The following is a 27,889-nucleotide window of genomic DNA, read 5'->3' as shown; positions in this document are numbered from 1 at the left end:
GGTCCAAACAGCAAAAAAAAGAGACACTACAGTTGAAGCATTTGATAACCAACACTTTGAAATCGTGGCTTTTGATATTGAATTAATACATATATTCAAATTGCACTTTATAATCATCATACTCCATTTGGTCTGTTATTTTCCTGTTGCTTCTGTTGAAATCCTAGAACTCTGGTGGTAATATTGAAGAAATGAAACAATATTTACCATATTCTCATTTAATTTCAATAAAAAAGTAACAAAACAATTTGTGAAAAAATTCTGACCAATTCTCAGCTAATTCAGCTCAAAATAATTACTACACTACATCAATTACACTATTTATTTTAATGTCAAGGAATTTTATTTGAAAAAATCATAGTAATCTTAATGAATAATTAATGAAATGAAGAATGAAATCATGAATATGAGAAAAATTAATTTTGGTAGTGATTAAGTAACAAAGCCTTCTCATTTAATTACAAACCTATCAATTTCCGAAATGATAATCATTGAAAACAATAAAAATTTATTTATGAAACGACGTTTTCAATCATATCATCTTGAACGTACATTGTTTAAGATTAAATACCTTGATAGAAAGATAAATTAAATAAATATTGAGAGAAAATTTGAGGAAATGGAAATCCTATGGTGTTACTTCATATCAAAATAATTGAATTTTGTACAATTAATAGCGTAGACAATACACTTACACCCACCCGATGAATGTCCATTAGAGTTGAAGGCCAATGAAGAAATCAAAATATCTGAGGAATGGTTCCCTTCAAATGGGTTAGTTTTGAACATGGAGAAGACAACGTTCATAAGATTTAGTCACTCAAATAACAACAACTTATTATTATACAACTTAGAGTCTAATTCACGTTCAAAAGGATGACCATAGGATATCCACCGCAGAATATCCATTCCAAATCCATAGAGGGACATCCATTACACGTCGAAGGATATTCCACCCCAAATTGGACATGAATAGGATCTCCACAGATTCAGTGTGTCCGCAATATTCATATACAAATATATAGCATGATATTGAATTCAAAATTGCTTTCCTCATATAGGTTAGAAATTTTAGTAATTATAATTTCAAGTAATAAACTTCTTTGCCTTATATTTTGAGATAATTTCAAACAAGAGATTTTTAATTTCGGTGCCGCAGTAAGCAACAAACAAACCTTGCTGCTGACTGCTTTAGATTACTCGAAACTGAAATTGAGAATGAAAACTCAATTCTATATATTCTCAAGTGTGAAAATTTGGAATCTAAAGCGTCGAAATCTAAGTACCTGTACTATTGACTGCTATATTATCTGTTGTATATATTTTAACAATATCTTCAATTGCTCCTTTCGACCCGAATATTAAAGCTAGAACTGCTGTTAAGATAACGATCACATTTTTAACAATTTTCCAGTAAAATTTTCCAAAACCCTTATCCCAAAATGTAACGATTTCAATCAATATAGGAGCTACTAATCCAAGCAGTGAAAAACAGAAAGCCCCAATCAAAGAAACGAATGGGACGATTCTTGGCACAGCTATTGCAATGGAAACGCACGACACCACCATTACGGTCCGCAGGATATATTGTGCCATCGTGGGATTGTTCGTGTAACGGTCTTTCACAGCATTCCATCCTATCTCAAGACAGACATAGAACTGCAGCCCAAATGTGCAGAAAACAGCTGCACCGATGAGAATGTTGACGGTTTGGGCAGCACTGAAAAAGAAAAATCATAATATTCATACAACTGAAAAATGAAATAGTTCGTGCAGTTCATTTAGTTTGTGTTATCATACTTCGAAACGTGTGTAGATAAATGTGATAATCAAGAGGATTGACGAACTTATTCTTCGTCTTATGAACGGTAAATGCTGTTGAAAGTTTCATCGACATTGAAGGTGACCAAACAAAATTTTATTTGCACAAAAATTTGAAGGAGAAAAATTTCTAGAGAGAATTACAGTATACTGCCGCACTAAGGCAGAAATCTTAGCCGGACAGATGCAGAAGGCTGTCATTCTTGGCTCACTGCGCTTGCTCAGGGCACATGATTCTTGGACCCAATGATCATTCACCCCACGGTGTGGGAAGTGGTCGTTGGTTGATAATGCTGGCGCGCCCTCCCGAATATATCGAAGCTTAGGGGGATAGGTCCTGACCAGCGCATACAATGGTTAAATAATAATGATAATAATAATATATGGCGTTCATTGCCTAACAATTGCCCATTTATTCCCGAAAAACCCAACAAATCATCTTGTATTGTTTTCGGAAATTCCAAAGGCAAACACAGGGCCATAGACAGTATCTAAATTAGACAGTATCAATCGTGAGATTCAATGTAGCGATGAAATTATATGTTTGGGACCTTATAATGACTAAATGTTAAGCTGTCAATCACGTGTCAACTCACTAATATGTAAAGCTTTTGGCTTGTTAAGAAAACTATTCGAACCTACATTTTTTTCAGTCTAAACATCTTATGCGATACTTTAATTTTATCTATATTCATCCACTGCGATATCGCCTATGTTTCTTGTCTCGACCAAATTACGTCATCATGAATACAGAAAGTTCAGAATGCATGTATAAAGGGCCGTAGCGAAAAGAAAAACCAGGGAGGTAGGGAATCCAAATTTTTCCAACCCTACCAGCAAAATTTCCCAACTTTCGAAAAAATGAAAGCCAAGGGATTGGTTACTACTATAATATATTAATTTTCTTACTTAGCTATCCAAAAATTGGCTGAATGCTTATGCCCGATCCTACTCTTATTAGGCAGTTGCTATCTACAATAATATCGAAGAAAATATGAAACAGCTTTAGATTCAGATATAGATTTAAAAAAAAAGCCTAAATAAACAATGATCTTGAAAGCAAGTAATCAAAAAAAAAGTTCTTCAAAATATTTCCCGTTTTAGTTTTTGTTCACCAGTTTCCTGAAAATTATCTTAAAATTAATTTTATTTGTATGTATCTAATTATGTATGCTTGGTTGAGAATAGCAATGTATGGTAAATTCTGCCAAGCAAAATAAAGGCCATTTATTATTATTACTATTAATCAAGAGCAAACATTATGCATATAATTGAAAATTCTCAGCACTATTTGGTACAAGAAATAAACGAATACAAGTTTGTGAACGTTATATACCGGGTGACACAGAAACATCGTTCACCCCAGTTTTTTCTTTATTTCTCAGGTTATTTTCACAAAATTGGAAATACTAAATTTGCTCACGAATAGGTACTTTTTGACGTAACGGGGGATTTTTGCAATTTCTGGTTTTTCTGGAAATGATATCGAAGTTTGATTTTTGAATGAAACACCCTATATCCATATGGTTGTGTCTGGTGGTCTGCAAGATCACCCGACCTAACCCCTATAGATTTCATTAAGGTACTCGAGGAAGTTGCTATGAAACGATAAAATAACTTTTCACCTGTCAATGGACTGTTATTGTTAGTTAGTTACTGAATACATTGTTGGAGATCGCATTGATAACAGCGATTGGCGATTGTCAACACTTATATCATTAAATTCAAAATGAGAAATATATCAAGAACAGGAGAATATATTAACCCCTACAATTTGAAAAATACTCACTAATCTTCAATTGGTAGGTTCAAGGTGATAGCCCCTTGGACTTCTGGACCATATTTGAGATATCCAAAGAATCCCACGATTATGTAGGCTAGAGTCACACCACCCATGCCTTGATTCAAAACACCGCATAAACCAGTAAAATGCTGAGGTGTTTTCATATTGTTTTCCAGTGGCATAATCTATAAAACATTTGTATATTTATTTATACTGAGGAATAAGAGTGAAAAAAACCAATCACATAACAGCAATCATTCGAGGGTTTGTTTCAGTAACTTCCATGTGTTTTGTAGAAACTAGTTTCTAAAAACACAGTTATTTTGTGAAAATAAATAGAAACCATTTTGAAAATTATATACATTCATCTGATATTCTAGTCCCTGTAATTACTTTCGTTTTATTTATCAACTATTAATCCATTGCTCCCAAATAAAGAGAACAAAGAAAATATAGGTTGTTTTAAAAGTTTTATCCATTTTTATGATTATATATTGAAGCTTAATATCTCAGTGGTTAATAAATTGGGTGGCCTGGATTTTCAGTTCCATTATCTTCATTCGGGCTTGAAGGCCGTCGTAGTTTGGAACTGCATTCTGAGGTTTATCCATCTTGACGATTCACCGATGACTACGATTTCTAGTTTCTAGTCAGTAGGTTGTATTTATGTTGACTCAAATAGTCCGCCTCTCCTGCTGATGTGTTACTATTGGCCGGTGTTATTACTTGTTAATGACGTATCTATTTTCACCGTACCTGTTAGCGGGTTGTTACTTGACTTGTTAGTGAGTGATCTGTCGTCTCTGAGAGCCGCAACATTGCACTGCGCTGTTGCCAGTTTAGCATCTTTGAGTATGGGATTCCAAATCCGGTTAAGCGTTACCGCCTCCTCTTTTCTGTCGTAGTTCTCTCTATATGTTTATGGATTTCTATGGCTGTTATCACAAAGCGCGTGTTTCGCTGTTGATTTGTCTATAAATGTAGATTAGGTCAAATAGACAAATCGGTAGTAGCGAAACACCACATCATACTGTTTGAAGTATGCACCGTTTGTGATTGGTCATTCTCCATCAGGGTCCTCAAATCTTCGTCCCGGATTACTGTAGATCGACCACTTCGGGGCTGATCGTTGATGCTAAAATCTTCGGAAAGAAATTTCGCAAACCATCGTCGTTCATTAACACTATCATTGCCAAATGCTTGGTTTCTGGTTGTTTCGGCAACGCTTCGGGTCAATTTGAATTCGTAGAGAATAATTGACCGCAAATCGCTTAACGATATCATAAAGTAATGAGCCGAAAAGAGGGAAAAAATTAAAACTTGTGAAGTTTTTCATCAATGAATTTATACCAAGACACAGTAGACTAAAAATATTTATTGAGAAATGAAGCTACAAAAACACATGACATCAAAATGGAAAAACATCATATACAATTCTTGAATTGTTAACAGCACTGTAACTTCATTACTTACGTAATTTAATAAATTTGATATAAATGAAAAAGTGAAATTTTATTTGTATCTGTTGAAATAAGTGTAACCAGACGTTGGTAGTAAATATCCAAGCATATTCTACTTGATTGATACAGTGAATTTCTTTAATGAAAGGGGCGCCATCTGTGAAAAAAATTAAATAGGTGAAGATATTGACTTCATATTCTAGAGTTGTGAAGTATTCAGTCAGGAGCTTCAAAATGTGTCATAAGACCCCCCCTTTCCATTTCATTTTTTTCCCAGATGGCGCCCAGTCGCCATCTCAATTTCACATCAAAATAAAGCATTCATGCATTAATTTCACTGTTCCAAATTTCAGTTTTTTGAGTTGACCCGTTCAAAAAATAAAAAGGGGAGGGCATTAAAGAAATGCACTGTATATGCAAAAAGATAGTTTCACTTACCACTCCAATAGCTTCCAAAGCAAATATGGTAATACTGATGAATACTGGAAATGTAGTAATGTCCTGAGTGATCAGGTTCCGTTCTGAAATTGAGGGTACATCTATGGCGAGGTAGTACAGTGTAATTCCCAATCCAATTGCCATGAAAATATTCGCTACCATTGAAAATGGTACTAAGTATTTCAGATTTGGCACATATGCCAACAGTATGAGTGGAACCATCATTATGGCGATAGTTATCCTTATTTCAATCGTGTATCCCAAATGGTAGTTGATAACGTAATTAAAATTCTCCGACATTATAACAGAATAACAGCTAGCTATCATGAAGTACGTTACAAAAAGTCCAGCAAGTATAATTTTCCTGAAAAAAAAATACAGTGCTAAAAAGCGCACAAAATGCTGAAAATTTTCAAGTTTTTGGATAAGAGTTGCCCCATTTTTTTAGGAAAAAATAACTCATCTATCTGGTAGGTCACCACAGGTAAATTAGGCTGATCATATCTTGGATTCTGTGGACGTATGTCGGGGCGTTCCACAGGGAAGTATTCTGGGACCATTACTATGCACTATCTACACAAGCAACTCCTCTCTTCATCTGAGAAACTGATAAACCATATTTATGCAGACAACGCACAGCTAGTATATATCTTTCTTTTACATTTTGTGATCTAGAAAGATTAAACAGTTTAATCTTCCTCTTGAAGATGATCACTTGGTGACTTAAACACGTGTCGAGGTGTTGAAAATAAAGGTTTGGTGTTGGAATAAATCTCTAGTGAATTACATTAGTTCTCTAAGTCTAGTCTCTAAGAAAAAAGTATTTAGTTCCTCAGTTATCATTCTCTCCATGCAGTTGCAGGGAAGACACGTTAAGCTATTTTGGCCCAAATGGCCAGACATCCCCGTTTCGAATACTAGTAAATTATATAAAAAGTTGGACCTCACCTTGCAGAACTAGCAAATTTATGTGCCCATGGAGGTCCGTTCAAGCAAGCCTCTTCTGCTACTTCAGGAAAAGTCATTTGAGGCTTACCTGTTTTTCTATAGAGTTCATGGGCCGAAGTAACCTAGAATACAAATTTTTTAGTTTCGATATCATTTGTGAAAGTCAATTTTTAGGCTTGGTGAAAGCTACACCCAAACGTACAAATAAACAGAGAAATAATACTTTCTATATTTTTTTACCACTTTTATTTGTGGTGAAGTACAAGGCCGTAGCAAGAGGGGGATCAAGGAAGATTGATGCCCCCGAAAGTTCTACAAGCAACGGCCATCCAACCAGGTTTTCTAATAAATATATATTATCATGTAACACAAACCAAACCCCCACCCCTGAATTTTTTTTCTGGCTACGGCCTTGGTGAAGTGGTAAAAGCATAGAAAGTATTATTTCTCATTTTTCGTTTTCTATTGCGTTAATAAAGACCCGCCAATAATAGTTTTTCTCAAATATCTTCTATGTACAGACAGCAAATCAGTTACACTTTTATTATATATATTGATAAGTACAACTTCAACAATACAAATACATATGCTATATCTCACTTTGGAAATATAAGTTTTTAAAAATTATTCATTTTGAAAAAGGGGAAACAACTCTGAATTTCCCTGACTAACAATTTGAACATAAACTGAGTTTAAATACAGCTTCAATTACAAATTGAAAGTAACAGAGTCTGAACTAACTGTAAAATGTAACTACATATATCATATCTCGTTTCGCCACGCAGAATGGTATTTATAGAAAAATAAGTGATGACCTATTCTAAAATGAAACAAAATGAAGAGTCTTTGTGTCGTTGTTTTGAGAATTGCGTATCACCGGATGTCGACTCAGCAAGACAGCATTAATCCTAATCTTTCTCATCCCTGTCACCTTGGGTAGGAATGGAGAAGGTCAATAAACAACATACAACACATATTTTGATAAATTTTTGCTCATGTAATTGTAACAACTCATACTGATTATAACTTTGACTTACGTAGGTACTTACCAATATATAGGCGCAATGGGTACATATGATGGATATTGCAATGGACGCGAAAATTCCTAAAACTAATCCTGACCCGAAAAATGCTGCTGGCATTGATAATATCCCAGACCCTAACGATGCCTTAAGGAGATGGGTAAGTGTGGCAGCGTCTCTGAAAGGATATAAAACCCGTTAAATTCCTGTACAGTCTGGTTGTTTCTTTCCACTTCAGACTGAAGAATCGTTTGAATAACATTATTTTTATATATTATTTTACTTATCTCCCTCTTCAGATAATAATTAGCATGCTTACAAAATTTTAACTTGTTTTACTGTACCGTACTGCATATTTTTTGTCATATTTCAAATATATTATGAAAAATGGTGTCAAGATCTAGTCGCATTTCGAAATATAATATAGAAATGTGATGAAATTTCGGAATCTAATCATATTTTTCAAAAGTCACAAACAATGTGGCTTTCATAAGTTTCTCTTTTGGGTGAATTCACTGACCACCTTATACATTTAAACAATGAAAATCTTGACGTCAGGATTGTCTTGGAAAATGGGTCAAACTATTCTATTTTGTTTTTCTGTAAACGTGTCTTGCATGATTTTGAAATATAAAAAAAAAGCAATAAATTCATTGTAACGAATGTGAAATCGTACCTGACCCGATATGCCGGCCAGCGAACAAAAACATGACATCACCGCGGCAACCGGCAACCGCCGGTAAAACTCTAGTCGAGTAACGAACCGTTACATATATAAGTCCGGCTTTCCGAACCAAGAGGGTAGTTCAGAAAGTGAATCGAGCGGCTAAACAAGAAATGCAAATAGTGGAAATACATTCAGCTTTGCTAAGTGTTGTGAATGAATTAGTTTGTGATTAGTGAAATATTGTTGGAAATAAAGTTTAAGACAGTTAATTTATTAATTTGTTACGCCATTATGAACAATTGCTGTAATTAAACGTATTTTGCAGAATATAAAAATTTTCAACTGTAGATTCAATTTCTGAAAATATGATCTACTTTTCCATCCAATTCATTCTGTAGCTTTGGAGAGAATGTGTTGTTGATGTGATATCAATCCATTTTTGATAAAAAATAGAATACTCATTTTGTTGTGGTGAGAAGATAAATTACATTTTGATACTACTCTGTTGAAGTCGTTCCTGAATCTACGGGTTTTATTAAACTACTGAGGTGAAGGCAACAACAATAAGCGTAAAGAAGAGAAATAAGCAAATCATCTTTCAAAGCATACCTACTGAAGACGTGCTTATATTTAAAAACTTGACGATTTTATTTTTTTCGGTGTCAAGCCCTATCGACTGCTATGGGTTGGTAATGTTAATAACTTCCCGCGCGTATAAATAAATGAGTCACAGTTCGGACAATACTTACGAAACTGAATTTTTTGAGTTTCTTGATTTGAATGGATCAACGTTCAAATTTGCAGTTTCCAAGTCATTTGCTTTGGTTATTTTGTACCTGGAAATAAAAATATGTCCATATAATATATAGAAAAATATTTTTGTTGATTTCTGTATTATATTTTGGGAAGATTTTGAAATAGCTTTTTGGAGCTACTAGCCAAACAAACATTGTATGTAAAATACTGTCGCAAATGGAGCTGTCTGTTCAAAAAATAAGGCGTATTTTCATTATTTTTTCTCAAAAAATATTTATTTATTCATCAATTTCTATTACGTTTCTTTCAAAGTAGCCCCCCTCAGATATAATACATTTGTGCCACCGTTTTTTACAGTCCTCGAAGAAGTTCTGATATGCACATTTAGGTATGTCCTTGAGATCTTTCAGCAGTTCGATTTTTATCTCCTCAAGCGTCGCAAAACGCCTTCCTTTCATGAGTCTGTTCAATCTTGGGAAGAGGAAAAAGTCACAAGCGACCAAATCTGGTGAAGGCGGTGGCCGAGGCATGATTAAGGTGTTGTTTTTGTCCAAAAAATAACGAAAAAGCAATAACGAGTGACCAGGTGCATTATCGTGATGTAAAAGCTATGAATTGGTTTTCCACAATACCGGACGTTTTCTTCGTATTGCTTCTCGCAAGCGGCGCATAACTTCAAGATAATACTCCTTATTAACCGTACGACTATGTTGCAAGAACTCCTGATTCCACGGTAATCGAAGAAAACAGTGAGTAAAAGCTTGACATTTGATCGAACTTGACGTGCCCTCCACTGCAACCCGCAAGGGTTTATTATGGCTCACACCTATTAACATAGACTAAATAAACCCAGCTTCTTAACGAAGCCGATTAGTTGGTATGGGGAGTGGTCTTTCAGGTCAGATGGTAATAGTACGGCTTTGGCGAACTATAAAAACCTGATTCGGTCCCCAGGGGATGAAGCAGCAAAGCACAAATTATGTGCTTTGCTGCTTCATCATTTTCCAAACAGAGGCGACACACACTGTCTTCTGACAGTCCCAGTCTCTGCATATGATGATTCAATTGACAGTGACCTGTGAGAAGGCCTATTAGACATCGTAGTTCATCCCTACTGTAGTCCAACAACTGTTGTCCAACAACAACTTCATGGCGAATAAACGCCCTGAAGTGAGCCAATCCTAGAAAATTTTGTCTTTGAATCTTAGTAGATCACCAAAGCCGATTCTATTAGACCAGCCAATGACAGCGCGGTATAGTTTGGTGTTGCGCAGTTACGCTTTGTGCAGTATGGCTTAGTTCGGCGTACTATGTATAAGTTTCGCTCGAATCGTTATCTTTCAAGCCGCGATAACGCTGCTCGATTCTCAACCGTACGCGTGACCTTAAAAGATAACGATTCGGGCGAAAATGATACATAGTACGCCGAACCAAGACATATACTACGCAAAGCGTAACTGCGCAACACCAAACTATACCGCGCTCTCATTGGTTTGTGTAATAGAATCGGCTTTGGTGATCTACTAATCTTCTTACCACCCAGGTGTTCAATGTTTGGCAAAGCATAAAGCGATGCCAATGACAGGTTCTGGTCCGATAAAGCTGTTTGCAGCACCCTCTTTGCAAGGGAGTCGGCAGCTTCATTACCTTCCAGGCCAGTATGGCCAGGAATCCAGATACAATCTGTTAAGTCTTCCTATCGAGGAGAGTTGTTTTGGCAATTTGCTACCAATTTAGACGTTTCTCGGTAGGATTCAAAATGTTCCAATGTCGCTTGACTGTCCAAGAATATTTTATTGACTTGTGTGTGAGGTTGGATTTATCCAATCTCTCCGCACACAATTCAATAGCGTAAATTTCCGCTTGAAGTACAGTCGCATAGGTTCCTAAGCAGGTTGATATCTGTGTCCTGAGTCTGCGACTGAAAACACCTGCACCAGAACCGGAAGGTGTTTTTGATCCATCTGTGAACCACCATAGTGAACAACTATCTGCTCCTAATATTTCCTTCTCCCGGAGGATCCAGTCTTCTCTACTCGAAAACGGTACTTTATAAGGCAGTTCGTAGTTGGCCCATGTTGTACACATATACATGGTAATAAGGAGCTTTGAGGAGCTACTAAAAATAAATACTTACTTTTTGACTCCATTTTCTATTGAGTTATCTTGAGGTAGGAAACTCTCCAACTCGGTTAAACCATTTTGAGGGTTAGTAGACGCCTGCAAAAATTGATAAATCAATTTATTTGATAGGATTAGAGAAATAATCAATTTTGTCATGGGTGGAATTTGAGTCAAATGTAACTATGGAATACTTACCATATTGGTAAATGCGTTTTCCAGAATGTTCTACGCCGGTGTTATCACAATTTTGAATTTAACCCTGAAACAAAAATGATGTTTATTGAAATACGATGCATGTCACTGATAACGATATATTTATGGAAGGCATGTGGTTGAGCCAAGATAAATAGTTTTAAACAGATTCCCATATATCAATCATGATCCTGGCAGGAATCACATATTAAAAAGAGAAAAAGAACTTGTCCAAAATCTATATAGTTTATCATGAAAAACTAGTTTGTTCGCAAAAGTAAATTCAATTGAATATTTCATTAGACACTGCATAATAAACACGATTGTTTACCTGGTATTAGGACAATAATTATGATGACTCTGAGCTTCTGTCTCAAGAGATCAAATATTTTTTTGGGATTTTTGAGAACTTTCTCTTGAGAAATGAAATTTTCTATGTTTTTTACCACTTTTATTGAACACATCCCAATAAACATTCCTACTGTTATGTTTATTAAAATAATGAAGTGCCCTTTGATTAGGGTGAAACAATATATCCCCTGGTTTATAATAATACAAGGTAAGGTGAGGTATCCATTTTGTAACGTTCACAAAAAAGTAGAGTATGAAGAATTGCCATAGTGACTATAGGTTTTGGTAATTTTTGGGTTGGCAAGAATGCATAAACAAATATTGACATTCCATTTCCATAATCTTGGCAGCAGCAATCATTCATATGAAATAAATAATAACTTTCATCTCTATAATATTATGGAAGATGCATATTTAATATCATTATTAGAACAATACTCAATAATTTATGATAAAAAATTTTTTAAAACAAATTAATGAAGGAGAAGGCATGGCAGGTGATTGCCAAAGGCGATATAAAGTTTTAAAAGACAGATATACCAAAGAAAAAAAAGAAGTGGCTCAGTTAGGAAAGTCTGGTACAGAAGCAACTGATAGGAGAGAACCCAGAAGAATGTATATATGAATTGAAGGCGTTATAATTTTAGGAGTGATTAGTTTTCGGGAAAGAAAGTTTTTGGCTTTCTACTACTCCATCTTGATACAAAAAAAGTTGTGGGAATCTTCCAAAATGATTACTTCCTTCCTTTCTTTGGAAGATTTCCACATCTATTTTTGTATCAAGATGGAGTAGTAGAAAGCCAAAAACTTTCTTTCCCAAAAATGTATATGTATATTGTATACTGTATATTGAATACTGATCAGAATTGTAATTTTAAAGTTTATTTTTTTGTAGGAGCGAACTACTGCCAATAGATGTGCAGTAGTTCGCAGATAAACTGTGCATCGAATAGCAGAAGTGTAATTAAAAACAACGAAACAACTCGGGATCCACTTCCCATTATTGTTGATTCCCATGCTAGTGAAGCACAAGAAAATGAAGGCTCTCGGTTAGAAGTTGAACTGATAGAAAATTGAACATTGAACCTCAATAGTCAAGTTTTTTTATTGCCATATGTTTCCATCTAGAACACCGAGACAATGCGGTATATTCCATTTTCCCGATATCCTTTTTCAACGTTCAGCCACTCGACTTCAGTCGTTGGTGGTTTAAGATATATTGGGGCTAAAATTTTCCACTGAACACCGCAAATTTCCTTGATAATTTTATGGGTTGTGGACTTTCCCAAATGGTATGCCCACGCTGAAAATTTTTATGTTAGATACATTGTTTCAATTTCAACAATTCACTTTACTGGAATGTTATAGCCAATTTCTCTTCTGGAGATATCGATCCATATCTGTTTTTTAATAATGAAGGCGCTAACAATTTCACTTAATGTTCAAAACATATTTGTTCATTCTTGTGTACACAAAAAGTTTATCTTTATCATTTTTTATTCTTTTAAATAACTAAATTGCCTCTGATTCTTTCTGCTTCTCAGAATGGTTCTAACATTAAACCTCCTCCTTTTTCGTTTCTTTCTCTTGAGTGATACACACTTATTATTGACACAGTCGCGGCAATTTATGTATTTATATCCATCAAAAGAAAAATCAAATTTCACAATGTGACGTTTAAGTTTATCTGGTGACATTACCTTTACACCATTCGGATATATCCGTCAAAATTCGTAGTATGGCGCTTTCTGATTGGTCTGAGGTAAGAACGCAACGCAGAAAATTGAAAATAGCCAACTTGTTATCTTGCGTTACCTAACCTTACTTTTTATCTAGAACGCAAGTGTGTTTTCTCAATGTTTCAACTTTATTACCTTTACTTGTTACCTTGCGTTTTTATAAACTAGGGGTATCAACTTGGATAATCGGTTTCAAACAAAATTGTGTGTTAAAACTTTACATACTTCATAAACTGAAACTATCAATTACCAACTTCAGGAATATAGAATTTCAAGACTTTGACGGCTTCCCAAATTGGATTCGATACACAATATTCTCACTACAGTTGAAGAAATCGATATTTTAGTAGTTAAAAAAATAGGTTGAAACGTAATTCAATATCACTTTTGGTAGCAACTTTCAAATAATCGAAATTATAATTTGATACTTGCTTCTTTATACAGGGTTGGACATCGAAAACTTGACATGGAGGTTGTGGATACCAATCTTGCAAATCCTAAAAAACACTCAGACAGGTCGATTTTTATTGGGAGGGGGACAGTTTTTTTCCTCATTCACAGCGTCGTCACTTCAAACCCGGAGCAGAGGGGTGAACAACCTTTGGAATTTTAATAGGGAATAGGGGGCGAGTCCCACATCGTTTGAAAGATCTTCGAATTCTCTAAACAACGGTGTACATTTTTTTAATTTGGACGTATTTAATAGAGTTCTTTCCGATAATTACCTTTTTCAATATTATTAATTGCAACAAATTGTTGTACGCCATTGCTCACTTGGAATGTATTTGGGAGTCTTTCATTTGTTTCTTACGCTACTTTTTTGTTAATTTTTTAGTTCTCTGATAAGAGGACTATTACAATTAAGAAATGGTTAAAAATGCTGTTTCTATTTCTCATTTTTATGTTAAAAGTGATATCTACATTATTACTAGTGGTAAGTGCCGTAGAGTGTTGCTAAAGAAACAATGGTTTACACAACTGCAGAGAGGCTTGAGTTGATTGAACTGTACAATGGAAATAGACGTGCTGCGAGAGCCGCTGAACTGTTCAACCAACAACATGGGAAGAATGTGTCGCGACGGTATGTTTTCGATTTAATTGCAAAATTTTGCACAACTGGATCTGTAGCAAATAATAAACAGCAAATCAAACCACCAGTAACAAATGAGGCAACACAAGTGGCAATTCTGGGCCATGTTGAGCTTGACCATACTTTGAGCACAAGAAAGTTAGCATTTGTTTCCGGGGTGTCACGAACTAGCATTCGGCGTATTTCAAAAACCCACAAAATGCATCCTTAAAAGATTAAATTAACGCAAGAACTGAATGCAGATGATTTCGATCGACGCTTGCAATTTTGCGAGTTGGTTAGTGAACGAGCAGTGGAAAATCCACATTTTTTTTTCAACATTTGCTTCAGTGATGAATGTTCTTTTTTTCTAAATGGCACAGTTAATCGCCCTAATTGTCGCTATTGGGCTGATTCAAATCTTCACATTTTTCATGAATACTCAACGTCCACATTGTTTTTAGAAGGCAATTTATCTGTACAAATTTATCTGGAGCTTCTGGAAGATACTATTGATCCCCTTCTCACTGATATTATTGAAAATGACCACAATTACCGGGAGGATCTGTTAATATTCCAACTATGCTCTGCCTGTTCGGCAGTATGTAGATCAGACTTTTCCGGATCACTGGATTGGGAGGCGGGGCACCACGATCACCAGAACTTTCGCCGTTAGATTTCTTTCTGTGGGGTCATTTGAAAAGCAGAATTTACTGAACCCTCCTACATCACTCGAAGATTTACGGTAACTAATCACAAATTATTGCCCCGGGGTTGAAGTGACGACGCTGTGAATGGGGAAAAGAACTGTCCCCCTCCCAATAAAAATAGACCTGCCTGAGCGTTTTATAGGATTTGCAAGATTAGTACCCAAAACCTCCATGTCAAGTTTTCGATGGCCCACCCTGTATATCGTTGACGTACGTATTTCGCAGTAAACTATTTATATGAAAACATAAAATACAAAAAATACAAATTCGTTAACTAGTGAAGCCTAGAGAAAGTTTTATACTCGCATAATAATTATAACGGAACAGTTCGATCGTGACAGATATAGATCTCTAAGAAATCATTCCACCTCTAAAAAGGAAAGGAAATCATATCAAATGTTGAGCAACCATCTCATTTACATATAATAGCAGGGGAACCCACGATGCAAAATGGGGATTTACTCGAGCGTCATTGAGACATATTAGGTTGCAAAGCTTAGATGATAAGAAGAAAAAAATGTTATATAATATATACCGTTGCATGGACATACTCGAGCGCGTCAGATATTGAGAGCATCAATGTCCTACGTATTTTTAATAATGTTGGTATGTTAATCTGATCGTTTGCATGATGTGGGTGGTTGTACGTAAGGGTTAAAAGTGAAAAGAAAAAAAAATTGTCGAGCGCGTCAGATTTTCTAAGGGGGTGTTAAGTGCAACAAAAAAAAAGCTCTCATTCAATAATCTGACGATTTCGATCTGACGTAAACTCGCGGCCATTATAATGTACAAAAAAAATTCGCCATTTTGAAATACTCGAGCGCGTCAGATTAAGATATATATGGTTCATCATTATGTTTTAGACGTGCTGTCTCATAATCTGACGATTATCTAGAGGGATTCGCTTAATCTGACAAAACAATATTTAAAAAAAAATATTCATTGAACTTAATTAAATGAAAAGCTCAGGAAATAGCATGCAAATAAATAAGTGTATGTTTTTTAAGAAGAATACTTTTTTAAATGCTCAAAAAAATTCAATTTTTTACAGTCAATCGATTAATTATTGAAGAAAAGGAAAATGAAACTTTCTATGTTTTCACCACTTTTATTTGTAACTAACGTTACTGCAGTTTAGTCCTATAAGGACTAAACTGCAGTAAGGACTGAGGGTAGATAGATATACGAATCATCATCATATTTTATTTAAGAATCGCCATAACGCACTAATATGGGTCAAAGGAAACTCTCACGCAAAAAAATGACTCATCACCAAGATACTTTCAAAGTCAATGTTTGGGCAGGCACTATGAATAATAATTCAACAGGAGCAGTATTTTTTCCAAATAATTCAAATGGGGTAAATTACTTACTACTCTTATAAAATGATTTACCAGAGTACTTGGAAGAGGCACAATGAGGTTATAAGCATTTTCTACAGACTGAGTAATAAAAATGTAATAGAGCCAAGTGCATTCGCATGAAAATCGATTTAAAATAACTTGAGATATTCGAAGAATAAACGGTGAAGAGCAGAGGACCCAAAATTGAACCCTGAGGTACTTCTGGCTGATGGTCCAAAAAAATTGGAGCAATTTTCGTTGTGGCAGACTTTTCTGTATAATTGAATAAAAATTCGATAGTATTCAATATTTTCTAAAATGCCTGAAAATGCCAGAGTTTTGTAGTAGTATTCATTTAAAGTAAAAGAAATAGAGTATATTGTGATCTATGTGTCTAGGAATGAAAACAGATTCATCACTTCAACCAGGGTTTTTGATGTCAAGCCAATAGCTTTCATTATTTCTAGGAGTTCAAAATACCTCTTCAAAAGCCAAAATGTTCAACAATATTCACTTTTCTGAGAACTTTTTATAATTCTGATCATTTATAAATGGTAAATGATCTTTTGACCGTATTCCTTATTTCCCAAGGATAAATTTGACGTAAATTCTAAAGTTTTTTTTTTTTCAAAGAAAGTTATATTCACATTCAACTTGAATTTTTGCAGAAATCGTGATACCTACTTGCGATAGGCTTATTGTATGTAAAGTAAAAAATACGCAGGTGATTCTAGGACATGAATTATTCTGCTTGTAATAGGCTACTGATAAATGATTTATGGAATATACATTGTCATAGTTTATATTATATCAAGTGCAATCAGTCAAATTTTGTAAACGTATTGCACAATGATACTTTTTTTCTACCTAAATGTTAGATATAATATTAATACGTAACGTGCTATTTTGATTTTCTCCAAAATTCTCTCAAGTTTTACCCTGAAAAAGTTCCAAAAACTGAGTTTATAGTAGAAGATTACAGTTGATTTATTTGGAATTCACAACACAACAAAAAAATATTTTTTGAATGTTTCCTACACTAAATTAGTCAATTTCTACTAATTTTGGGGTGATAAAAACGAAAATAACAATGAAAAATTTTTATTAGCTCTGGTTTTTGAGATACACAGTACTTAATCTTGAAGAGTAGTTATACTATACGTGAAAAGTGAAAGTACATAAAACAATATTGTTATGTTTCTTTTAGAATATTTTAAGTACAAAATTAATAAAAAAAAAACATTATTCTTAGTGTTTTGACAAATAAAAGAAGTTTGTACCACCAAATTTCAATTAAGTCCATCCGATTCATTGTAAGATCGCTGTCGTTTAGCTTGTCTTTTATAAAACACTTCTGGAGCATCCCTACACACAGACCAGCAGTAGTCTGCAAGCATTGCTTCATTCCAACGGCCCTGATATCTCTGTTCCACTAAGGCAATGTCTTGATGGAATCTTTCTCCATGTTCGTCACTCACAGCTCCACAGTTTTGTGGGAAGAAATTAAGATGAGAGTGAAGAAAATGAATTTTTAAGGACATGTTGCATCCAAGTTGGTGGTAAGCTTGAAGAAGCTCTTTAACCAATGCTGTGAAGTTATCATCTCTTTTGTTACCTAAAAACCCATGTACAACCCCCTTAAAGGCTTCCCAGGCTCTTTTTTCATTTCCTGTTAAAATCATGTCAAAAGCAGGATCATTTACGATTTCACGGATTTGAGGCCCAATAAAGATGCCTTCCTTGACTTTAGCATCACTCAACCTGGGAAACTTTGCTCTCAAGTACTTAAAAGCTTGTCCTTCCTGGTCCATGGCCTTCACAAAGTTTTCATTAGTCCCAACTTAATATGTAATGGGGGAAGGAGAACATCCTTAGGATCTACAAGAGGCTCGTAAACTACATTTTTCTCATTAGGGTTTAGGTTTCGTGTAGGCCAGTTCATTTTTTTATAGTGAGATTTTCTATCCCGACTGTCCCACAGACACAAAAAACAACAGTACTTGGTGAACCCTAATTGCATTCCTAGGAGTATAGCAATGACTTTCAGATCACCACAGATGTGCCACTTGTGTTGTTCATAATTGATTGATTGGAGAAGTGTTTTCATATTTATATACGTTTCCTTCATGTGAACTGCATGACCTATAGGAATAGAGGGTAGCTGATTTCCATTATGCAGAAGTACAGCTTTTAAGCTTAGTTTTGAAGAGTCTATAAACAGTCTCCATTCAGATGGAGTGTGATCCAAATTCAAGCAGTCCATCAAACCATTAACATCAGAACAAACTACGAGGTTTTCTTTTTTCTCAAAAAAAAGAAGCAAATCTTTTTGACGCTGTCTGTACTGAGATATTTTCACATCATGTTTTAGAAGATTCCACTGTTGTAGTCTTGACCCTAACAGCTCAGCCTTTTCCTTAGACAAGCGAAGATCTCTTATAAGGTCACTCAACTCTGCTTGACTAATTCTGTGCGGATCACTAGACCTATCGCTTACCTCAAAATCAGGGTCACAGGATGTAGAAGGATGGGTTGCTCCTTCTAAACAGTCTTCATCACCTTCCTCTAAAATTTCATAGTTTTGGGGTGGAGAAGGGACTGGCAAATTGTCTGAGTGTGGTACAGGCCGAAGAGCAGATGGGAGATTAGGGTATTTAACCGTTCCTCTTTTCTTCATAGATAAACCTTGCTTAATGGGAGGAGTTAAGCAGAAATAACAGTCGTCTGTATGATTGATAGGCTCACGCCAAACCATAGGTACTGCAAAAGCCATTGCCCGGATTTTATTTTTCAGCCACTCTCGCAATATGACGGAACAAGAATTACAACATATATGAGGAGCCCATGATTTATCTTGGTCCCCAACTTTCACACCAAAATAATGTTCATAGGCTGTCTTAACGATAGGTGTCATTTTACGTTTCTGAGCCTTAAATGTTATTTCACCACATATATAGCAAAAGCTATCGACAGAATTCACACACTTTCGAGGCATTTCAGATCAGCACTTAAATTAATTTAAAAATCAACTTCACACGATAATTTCAATAGCAACCACGTGCGTACAATTGACAAACTCACATAGGTTATGTTTACTACTTAAGAACAGCTGATGAGAGGGGTGTTATGTAAACAAACATGTGTACCAACTGTTGGTGATGAAATATTTCATTTGTTGAAAACTCAATATACATATATATAATATAATGATACTATATCTTGAAAACAAGAGCTAATATATAATTTTTATGGTCACTTTCGGTTTTAACACGTGGAAATACATTAAAATCATCTAATTTCAACCCCGAAACAAAAACTTTGTTGTGTTGTGATCAGACACATCTGCACCGGCAGAAATTCAAACGGAGACGTAAGTCACTTAGGAAACATATACGGCCCGGATTTGTGCTATATAGACGGAATATATATGTATATATATATATATATATATGTATATATATATATATATATATATATATATATATATATATATATATATATATATATATATATATATATATATATATATATATATATATATATATATATATATATATATAGTCGTATAATCAATCTGAACCGAAACTACAAGAAAATATTTTTTTATATTCGGCTGTAGAAAATAGATTCAACTTCACTAGGCAAACATAACATATAAGAGCTCGGGGTTACATTTGATCAGAAACTTGTATTTGCTGATCTTGTGTAACGTCAGCTAACATAATGCTCGATTTTATAATGAAAAATACCGTCGAGAACATGGTTATAATGAAGTTACTTTTTATGGGAAGATTCTATTTGAGGGCCAATTTCATTCATCACCTACACAAACGACCTCCTCAAAAAAAATGTCAGCAAGTGCATACGCAGATGACAAAACCTTTCTTGTGAAAGGTAGAGATAAAACTGACTCAAGACAATGGAATATACACACATCGGAAAAGTCTAGGGATATTTTTATAACATACTAAATATCATAAAAATAAATGCATGATGTCGTTTAATTTCGATTAAATTGGTACACTCGACCACCCTGTAGATTTCTATGGGTTGAACAAAGCCTGCAAAAACGGTAACTAATCTTTTATCAAGTTTTTTACAAACTGTAGGTTTTCGGCTAAAATGAATAATCTGAAAGTGTCAAGTTTGTACATTCTATGCAGTTCTTGCTCAGCAATTAAACTGGAAATATTGTGCTTTAACATGGAACGCCATCACTTACCATTGGCTGAGATGAACAGAGCTGTAGGGCTTCTTCAAGGTGGCATGCGACAAAATGATGTAGCTCTTCGTTTGGGGGTCTCCCAAAGTGTTATCAGTCGATTGTGGCGGCGTTTCCGTGAAACTGGCAGTCCAGCCGAACAACATCCAGGGCGAGGACGCGCTACAACTGCAGTTCAAGACCGATTTTTGGTCTTAACCACAAGAAGACAACCTGAGTTGGTTAACGTGTTGCAGCAGACGCACCAGGTAACCATTGGTCGTGATACTGTCAGAAATCGACTGCATGAAGCAGATCTCCACAACAGAAGGCCACTTAGATGTCCACCTTTGTCGAGAGGCAATCGCGGTAGAAGATTAGAGTGGTGTCAAGAACATCAAAACTGGGATGCAAATGATTGGGCCACAGTTTTGTTTGCAGACGAATCCAGATTTGGATTTCATCCAGATTCTCGTCGAGTAAGACTGTGGAGACGACCTCGAAATAATGAACGTTTGAGACACGTCCAGGAAGTTCACACATACAGAGTAATGCTATGGGGCAGAATCATGATCGGCGGCAGAACCGATCTCGTTTTTCCAAATCGCTCCCTCACAGCTCGACAGTACCTCGACACCATTCTTCTACCTATCGTCCTTCCGTTTGCTGGTGCTGTTGGTGAAAACTTCCACCTAATGCACGATAATGCTCGTCCACATGTCGCGCGTCTAGTGACTGACTGGCTCACCAACGAAGGAGTTGATGTATTGCCATGGCCAGCACAATCACCGGACCTGAATCCCATCGAGCATGTGTGGGACATGCTTCAACGAAGAATTACTCCGCATATGGGGAACATTCACACAACGTTTCAATTGAGAGAGCTTTTAATCGCTGAATGGGCAAATGTACCTCAACAAGACATTGACAATCTCATTTTGTCGATGCACGATAGATGTAGGGCCTTAATAAACCAGCGTGGAGGCCATACTTTGTACTGATTCCAATTTTTTTTGTATTATGATTTTTTTTCGGGGTGCCAAAGAGCCATATTTTTTTTTAGTTTTGCTTATATGCGCACTCAGTATTTTTGACCATTTAATAAATTTTGTTGTAAGTTACATTCGTTTAATAATCACCCGTCAACTTTTTTTCCCTAAAGCGATCTAAAAAAAAATTATTGCCATTTTTAAAAATATCCCTAGACTTTTCCGATGTGTGTATATGGACTTGAAACAAAATATAAGTGATTTTCATAGTATAGCAACATATGGAATATGTACAGGTACAGGTACATATATAACACATAGATGGCGTTAGTCTTATTGCATTCACCGCTTGTACAGTTAGTACAGTCGAAGTAAACGTTATTGTGCACTCTTCAAGGTGGCGTCCACGTGGACTGCAGAATTGGCGGTTCGTATTAGATAATTTTCACTAACCAAGTTTTATGATCGGCTGAAGAGTCATAAAATTAAATTTGAAGTCATGTTACGGTGACGAATAGAAATCGGGAATGCGGGGATGGTTATCGCCGTCGTGTTCAGTTCAGGAACTGATCACGATTGATTGATTGATAATATGTTTATTGTTTAAGAATAAATTCTTGTTACAAACACAATATCATAAATGAATATCAATATAAACATGAAATATAAGATGTGAAGTATAAGTGTATAAAATATAAATGATAAAAATAAAATATAAACTATATATACATACATATGCAGAGGTTACTTGACAAGAACTAGGACAACGAATAAAAATATATGTTTCACACACAGTTCAATCGCAGTTTCATCACATTCTAAATTACAGGGCATCGTCAAAATATTCTTGTAGGTCATAATAGGCTTTATCACCTAATAGTTTTGTATATTTCTTTCTAAATATGATGAAATAAGTCTCTTTGATTTCATTGGGAAGTTTATAGTATATCCTGATTCCATTATATATCAACGAGTTTTGAACCATAGGTACATGTTTTTGGAATTGGTAGACTCAGTTCATTTGACCGCCTTGTATGGTATGTGACTGTAGCTGTAGATTCATAGTTCTCCCTATTTTTATGTACACATATCGGAAAAGTCTAGGGATATTTTTAAAAATGGCAATATTTTTTTTTTAGATCGCTTTAGGGAAAAAAAAGTTGACGGGTGATTATTAAACGAATGTAACTTACAACAAAATTTATTAAATGGTCAAAAATACTGAGTGCGCATATAAGCAAAACTAAAAAAAAATATGGCTCTTCTTTGGCACCCCGAAACAAAAATCATATTACAAAAAAAATTGGAATCATTACAAAGTATGGCCTCCACGCTGGTTTATTAAGGCCCTACATCTATCGTGCATCGACAAAATGAGATTGTCAATGTCTTGTTGAGGTACATATTTGCCCATTCAGCGATTAAAAGCTCTCTCAATTGAAACGTTGTGTGAATGTTCCCCATATGCGGAGTAATTCTTCGTTGAAGCATGTCCCACACATGCTCGATGGATTCAGGTCCGGTGATTGTGCTGGCCATAGCAATACCCTTTTTTGCAAGACAAAACCGACTGCATAAGTTGTTTACTGCAAACACCCCAAAAGGGTATACCATATCTTAGATGAGAGTCTATTGAGGCATAGTACACTACTTTCGCTGCAGCAAACCCCAGTTCCTTTGAGATGTTTTTCAGTGCGAAACATCCTGATGCCAATTTTTTGTTGATGTGTGCAATATGCTAAGAGAATTTTAAATTTTCATCTAAATAAATTCCCAAAAATTTCAAAGTGGAGTTATTTTTTATTATGTTATTGCCTAGGGGATATCAGGTATATTACACTTGAATGCTAATATATTTGTTTTGCTAGTATTCAATGATAGAAGATTCGAGTCAAACCAATTCTTCACTTTTTTTCATGTCTTGGCACATTTTGTTATGCAATCTGTTTTTGTCCTTGTCATGCCACACTAATGTGGTGTCGTCAGCAAATAAGGTAAAGCTTCCTTTAATCGATATGTTTTTACAAATCATTGATGTATAACAGAAACAGTATAGGATCTAACACAGAGCCTTGAGGTACTCCACAATTTATCTCTCCCACGTCCGAGTTAGATGACGTTCTCACAAATTGTTTTCTGTCAGAAAGGTATGAACTAATCCAAATATGACGATTTGAGTGTTGAAATTCTATATTGGTGCCGTTATAATTACTAAAAATTGTTGTTATCTGTTGAAAATGTGGCGTCCTGGGACATGTACTAATAGTAGTAACGAGTGTGGTAACAACGCGGACTTTTTCCTGTGTAGTGATTCCAATAGCGATGGTGAACAATGCGAAAAGAAACTTTGAAAGAATGTTTCAATGTATATAAAAATCTACATCTCAAGTTTGGTTTCGAGGGAAACAAACAATTACAAGCAACATTATATTTGACAGAAATTCCTTTTTCGACTGTACGTAAAATAGTCAAAAACAAACCTTACGAACGCGATGTGATACGAGAATATCAAAACCTTTAGATGTTCATCTAATAAAATTGTTGAAAAAACAATATACGATTGTTACAAAAGCAATGGGATTCCTACAACTGAAATCAGGAAGGAAGAAATTGAATACTTCCGGCCATAACGTGAGCTGCTGTGACAAAACTCTTCAGAATTGGATAAAGAAACTAGGATTTAGATTTAAAGTAATAAACAAACGGCAAAGCAGAAGAATAGTGGAATTGCGTAACAAATACGAAAATTAGTCATCACTGTATAATTGACATTGATTGTGGTTGTTATTGAAATAGGTGAAACGACGTAAGTACATTAACGAAGCGAATTTAAGAAATTAAACCAATCCATAGTACGAATACTCTCATTAATGTTGAAAACTGAATATTTAAATTTAGATACACAAGTTGTTTGAGTTTATTTTGCGTGGGGATGATAATCAGTTTAGTTCCGATAAGATCTACTGTAGCGAGTTGCGTACCTATATTAAAAGTATCAAACACATTCTGGTGATTGAATTTATTGTTTATTCAGCGTATACAGGCTGATATAACTGCAGATTTGACGATAAAACCGCCTCGAAGGATGATGTAATAAGTGTTGCGTCATTTCATTTATTAGAGGTCCGTAAAGTATTGCGTTTAAAAGAAATAATCAAAAATTACTTAACACTTCTCTAAGTATACAGCACGTTGACCTTCAGTTCACAGTATTTTGAAAAATAATAGGATTTATATTCTTAAAATTGGCAAATATAGGTTTACTCGAAGTTTCAAGATGGCGACTGGGCGCCATTTGGGAAAAAATTTAATGGAAAGGAGGGTATTCTGACACATCTTTTTGAAGCTCCTGACAAATGCTTCATAACCCTAGAATATAATGTCAATATCTTCAACTACTACAAAATGGCGGAACATTTAATAATTTCCTGACGACAAACACATTAATATCGATATTTATAGAAATATTCATTTTTGTCTGCCATATGGCAATTCCAACAACCCGATAAGGTTTGTTATGGTTTTTTTTAGTTTGCCGTTATTGGAGTGACACCAACCCTCACGTTTTCCGGGAAACACATATCCAATATCCAGAAAATATAACGTTTGGGTTTGAATATTGGAAAACCATATTGTAGGACAACTATTTATTGGTCAAAATTTAACAGGGGAACTGTATTTGAATATGCTGGAAACTACTGTTGACCCTGAAATCGTCGAAGCGAATCCTAATGGATTCGATATGGATATTGTATTCCAACAAGATGGAGCCCCACTACATTACTCCAGATAAGTGAGAAACTATTTGGATACTACTTGTCCCGGTCGTTGGATTGGCCGTCGAGGTCTTACAGAATGGCCAGCCCGCTCGCCGGATTTGACCCCTTTGGATTTTTTTTATGGGGCCATTTGAAGCAAAAGGTGACGAAACTGAACCTGCTTCAATATTGGATATACGGCAGAGAATAATAAATATTTGTAGAGATATTGACGTTACTGTGTTCGAAAATGTTCGGCGTGAAATATCGGATAGGCTGTTCGTATGTCAAGAAGTTCAAGGCAACCATCTCGAGCATCTTCTGAACTGACCTCAAGCGTATTACCTCATATTATGTAGTTGAATGTCAACGTATTCAATCTTCTCCAACGCATTTTCAATCTATAGGCGCAGAATTTCTAACGTTCCCCAGATTTATAAAAAAATGTTTTCTCAATCTATAAACACAGGGATTCAACAAAAAATTCAACCAAATCAACGGAATAGTATTTTATAGTATCTTCTTTCCAACAAAGGTTTGACCTGATTTTTTAAATTGACTTTATTTTTATTTAGGTATAAATCCATAAATTGGCACTTGTTGCAAAGACTGAAAGAAGTTCTTATACCTACTTACTATTATTTTTTATACGATTTTGTTGTTTAAAGTCTTTACCTACGGTTTTCAATTAGATATTAAGATAAATATAAAGATAAATGTTTATTGTTAAGACATTGTTAATTTGCTAAATGTTTATTTTTCTCTAGTCTCTAAGAGACTAAAGATACTTTTAAGAGGCTGATTTAATTCTTAAAAGGCTTTATAACTTGCAATTATTGTGATGAATATGAAAATAGTAGAGATATTTATGTATCTAGTTACTAAAGAGATAATTTTCAGAGGCTGATTGTTTTATAGACTAAATAGTTAAGTAAGAAAAGTTCATTATCTACCTATTAAGTCGTAATTACCTTTAAGTTACCACGTAGATGCCTACTACATTAAAACAAACGTTGGTAATGTTGATTTTTGATGTTTATATGGTTAGATAAACAATTTTTACATTGTAATATGCTTTTATATTATTTTTTTTTAAATAATGTAGGTACACTGACTTGTTCCCCCATAATCAAGTCTACCCAATACAAGAATCAAGTCTCCCAGCATAGAGGACATTTGATTCTTTAAAGTGTCCTGGTAAAACTAAAAAACAAACAAAGAATTATTAATTAATTCCATAATCTGGTAATACCCAAAGTTAGGTGAATATTTTTTGTTGGTTGTCACCAAAAAATATTCTGAAAAATATTATCTCAGACTTTACAATGGATAAAACATAAAAATGGGGATCAAGTGTCCCCAGTCTCCCCTATAAATCCATTGAAATAAATAAAACAATACTGAATGTTTGATGAAGTCAACCACAATAAATTAGTTAAAACCGCACGGCACTCAAATCGGTTGAACCGTTTTTGAGATTAGCCTTCAAAAATACGCAAAAAAATATTGTTTTGGATTCTGTTGCGTTAATACCTAAAGACTCCCAATTATTGATAGTTTTTCTGAAATATTCTCAAACTTTTATCACCTATATGCATTAAAACATTCTTTCAATAATATTTTTCATCGTTATGATATAACACATTAATCCTTAAAATAGTACTTACAAGAATAATGATACTTAGTTAGGGATTTGTGAATAAACATACGGCATCTGTTAGGTTATTTATGACTGATGCAATAATGAAAATAACAGAATATTACAATAACGACAGTTTCTTTTAAACGATTTTTTTTTTGAAGCAAGTATCTATATGCATTGACATTTTTTCGAAAACATTTTTCAAAATTATTACAACAATTACAACAAATTAATTCTTAAAATACTAATTCAGTATTTGTAAATAAACATACGGCATCAGGTAGGTAATCTATTGCTGATGCAACTGTGCGAATAACAGAATATAATAGCGGCGGTTCCTTTCAAACGAGTGTGTAAATGAAATGTGATGTTCCAATGTTTTATAAATAGGCAACATTTTTTGGAAACTATCTGGCATATATTTAACCACGTGGCTTGCACTTCGCGTTTAAACCCAAAGACACCGACGCCTTTTCGAAACTATATAAACTACTCTAATTACACGTTATACATGTCACCATGCCTGATATAGCAAGGTCGACAAATATAATAGAAAACCGAAGTTTCTTATAAGGACATTTTCAGATCGTTTTTAAAGTAACTTTGAATGGATCTGGAACGAAAAGAATTTAAGAAAAAAAGCGATGACTTGACTTGGTCCAGAAATAATTCACAGCAACATACCATCAAATCAATTCACTGTTTGAAGTCTTACACTACACGAAACACTCACAACTCCTAGCACATGTTCTCTAAGTTGAAACCTTGAATCGTGGTAATAAGAACTGACCGAAATCAGCATGTATCGGCAGCGACAGTTGCCTGTAACCCCACTCCTGTAGTCTACGCCATGCCGACAGCGATTATATTGCAGTT

At 34.9% G+C, this 27,889-nt stretch overlaps 1 protein-coding gene across 1 annotated transcript; it reads right to left on the bottom strand.

Moving 5' to 3' along the window:
- Positions 1-202: 202 nt before the first annotated feature.
- On the bottom strand, positions 203-27,855 carry LOC111516399 (proton-coupled amino acid transporter-like protein pathetic). Its single transcript, XM_023172569.2, has 9 exons — positions 27,698-27,855; positions 11,215-11,278; positions 11,033-11,115; positions 8,889-8,975; positions 7,500-7,650; positions 6,451-6,572; positions 5,503-5,866; positions 3,611-3,789; positions 203-1,720 (listed from the first exon to the last, which is right to left on the bottom strand). Exons 2-9 carry the CDS (start codon positions 11,215-11,217, stop codon positions 1,279-1,281), a joined length of 1,431 nt encoding a protein of 476 aa, XP_023028337.1. The 5' UTR covers positions 11,218-11,278; positions 27,698-27,855; the 3' UTR covers positions 203-1,278.
- Between the last annotated feature and the right edge of the window lie 34 nt (positions 27,856-27,889).

Source organism: Leptinotarsa decemlineata, unplaced genomic scaffold, assembly GCF_025532065.1.
Source record: "Leptinotarsa decemlineata unplaced genomic scaffold, Ldec_3_MD MMD2_tig00000035_RagTag_RagTag, whole genome shotgun sequence".
NCBI lineage: Eukaryota > Metazoa > Arthropoda > Insecta > Coleoptera > Chrysomelidae > Leptinotarsa > Leptinotarsa decemlineata.
The sequence above is the reverse complement of the archived record's forward strand: the minus strand, read 5'-3'. Positions and strand labels throughout refer to the sequence as shown.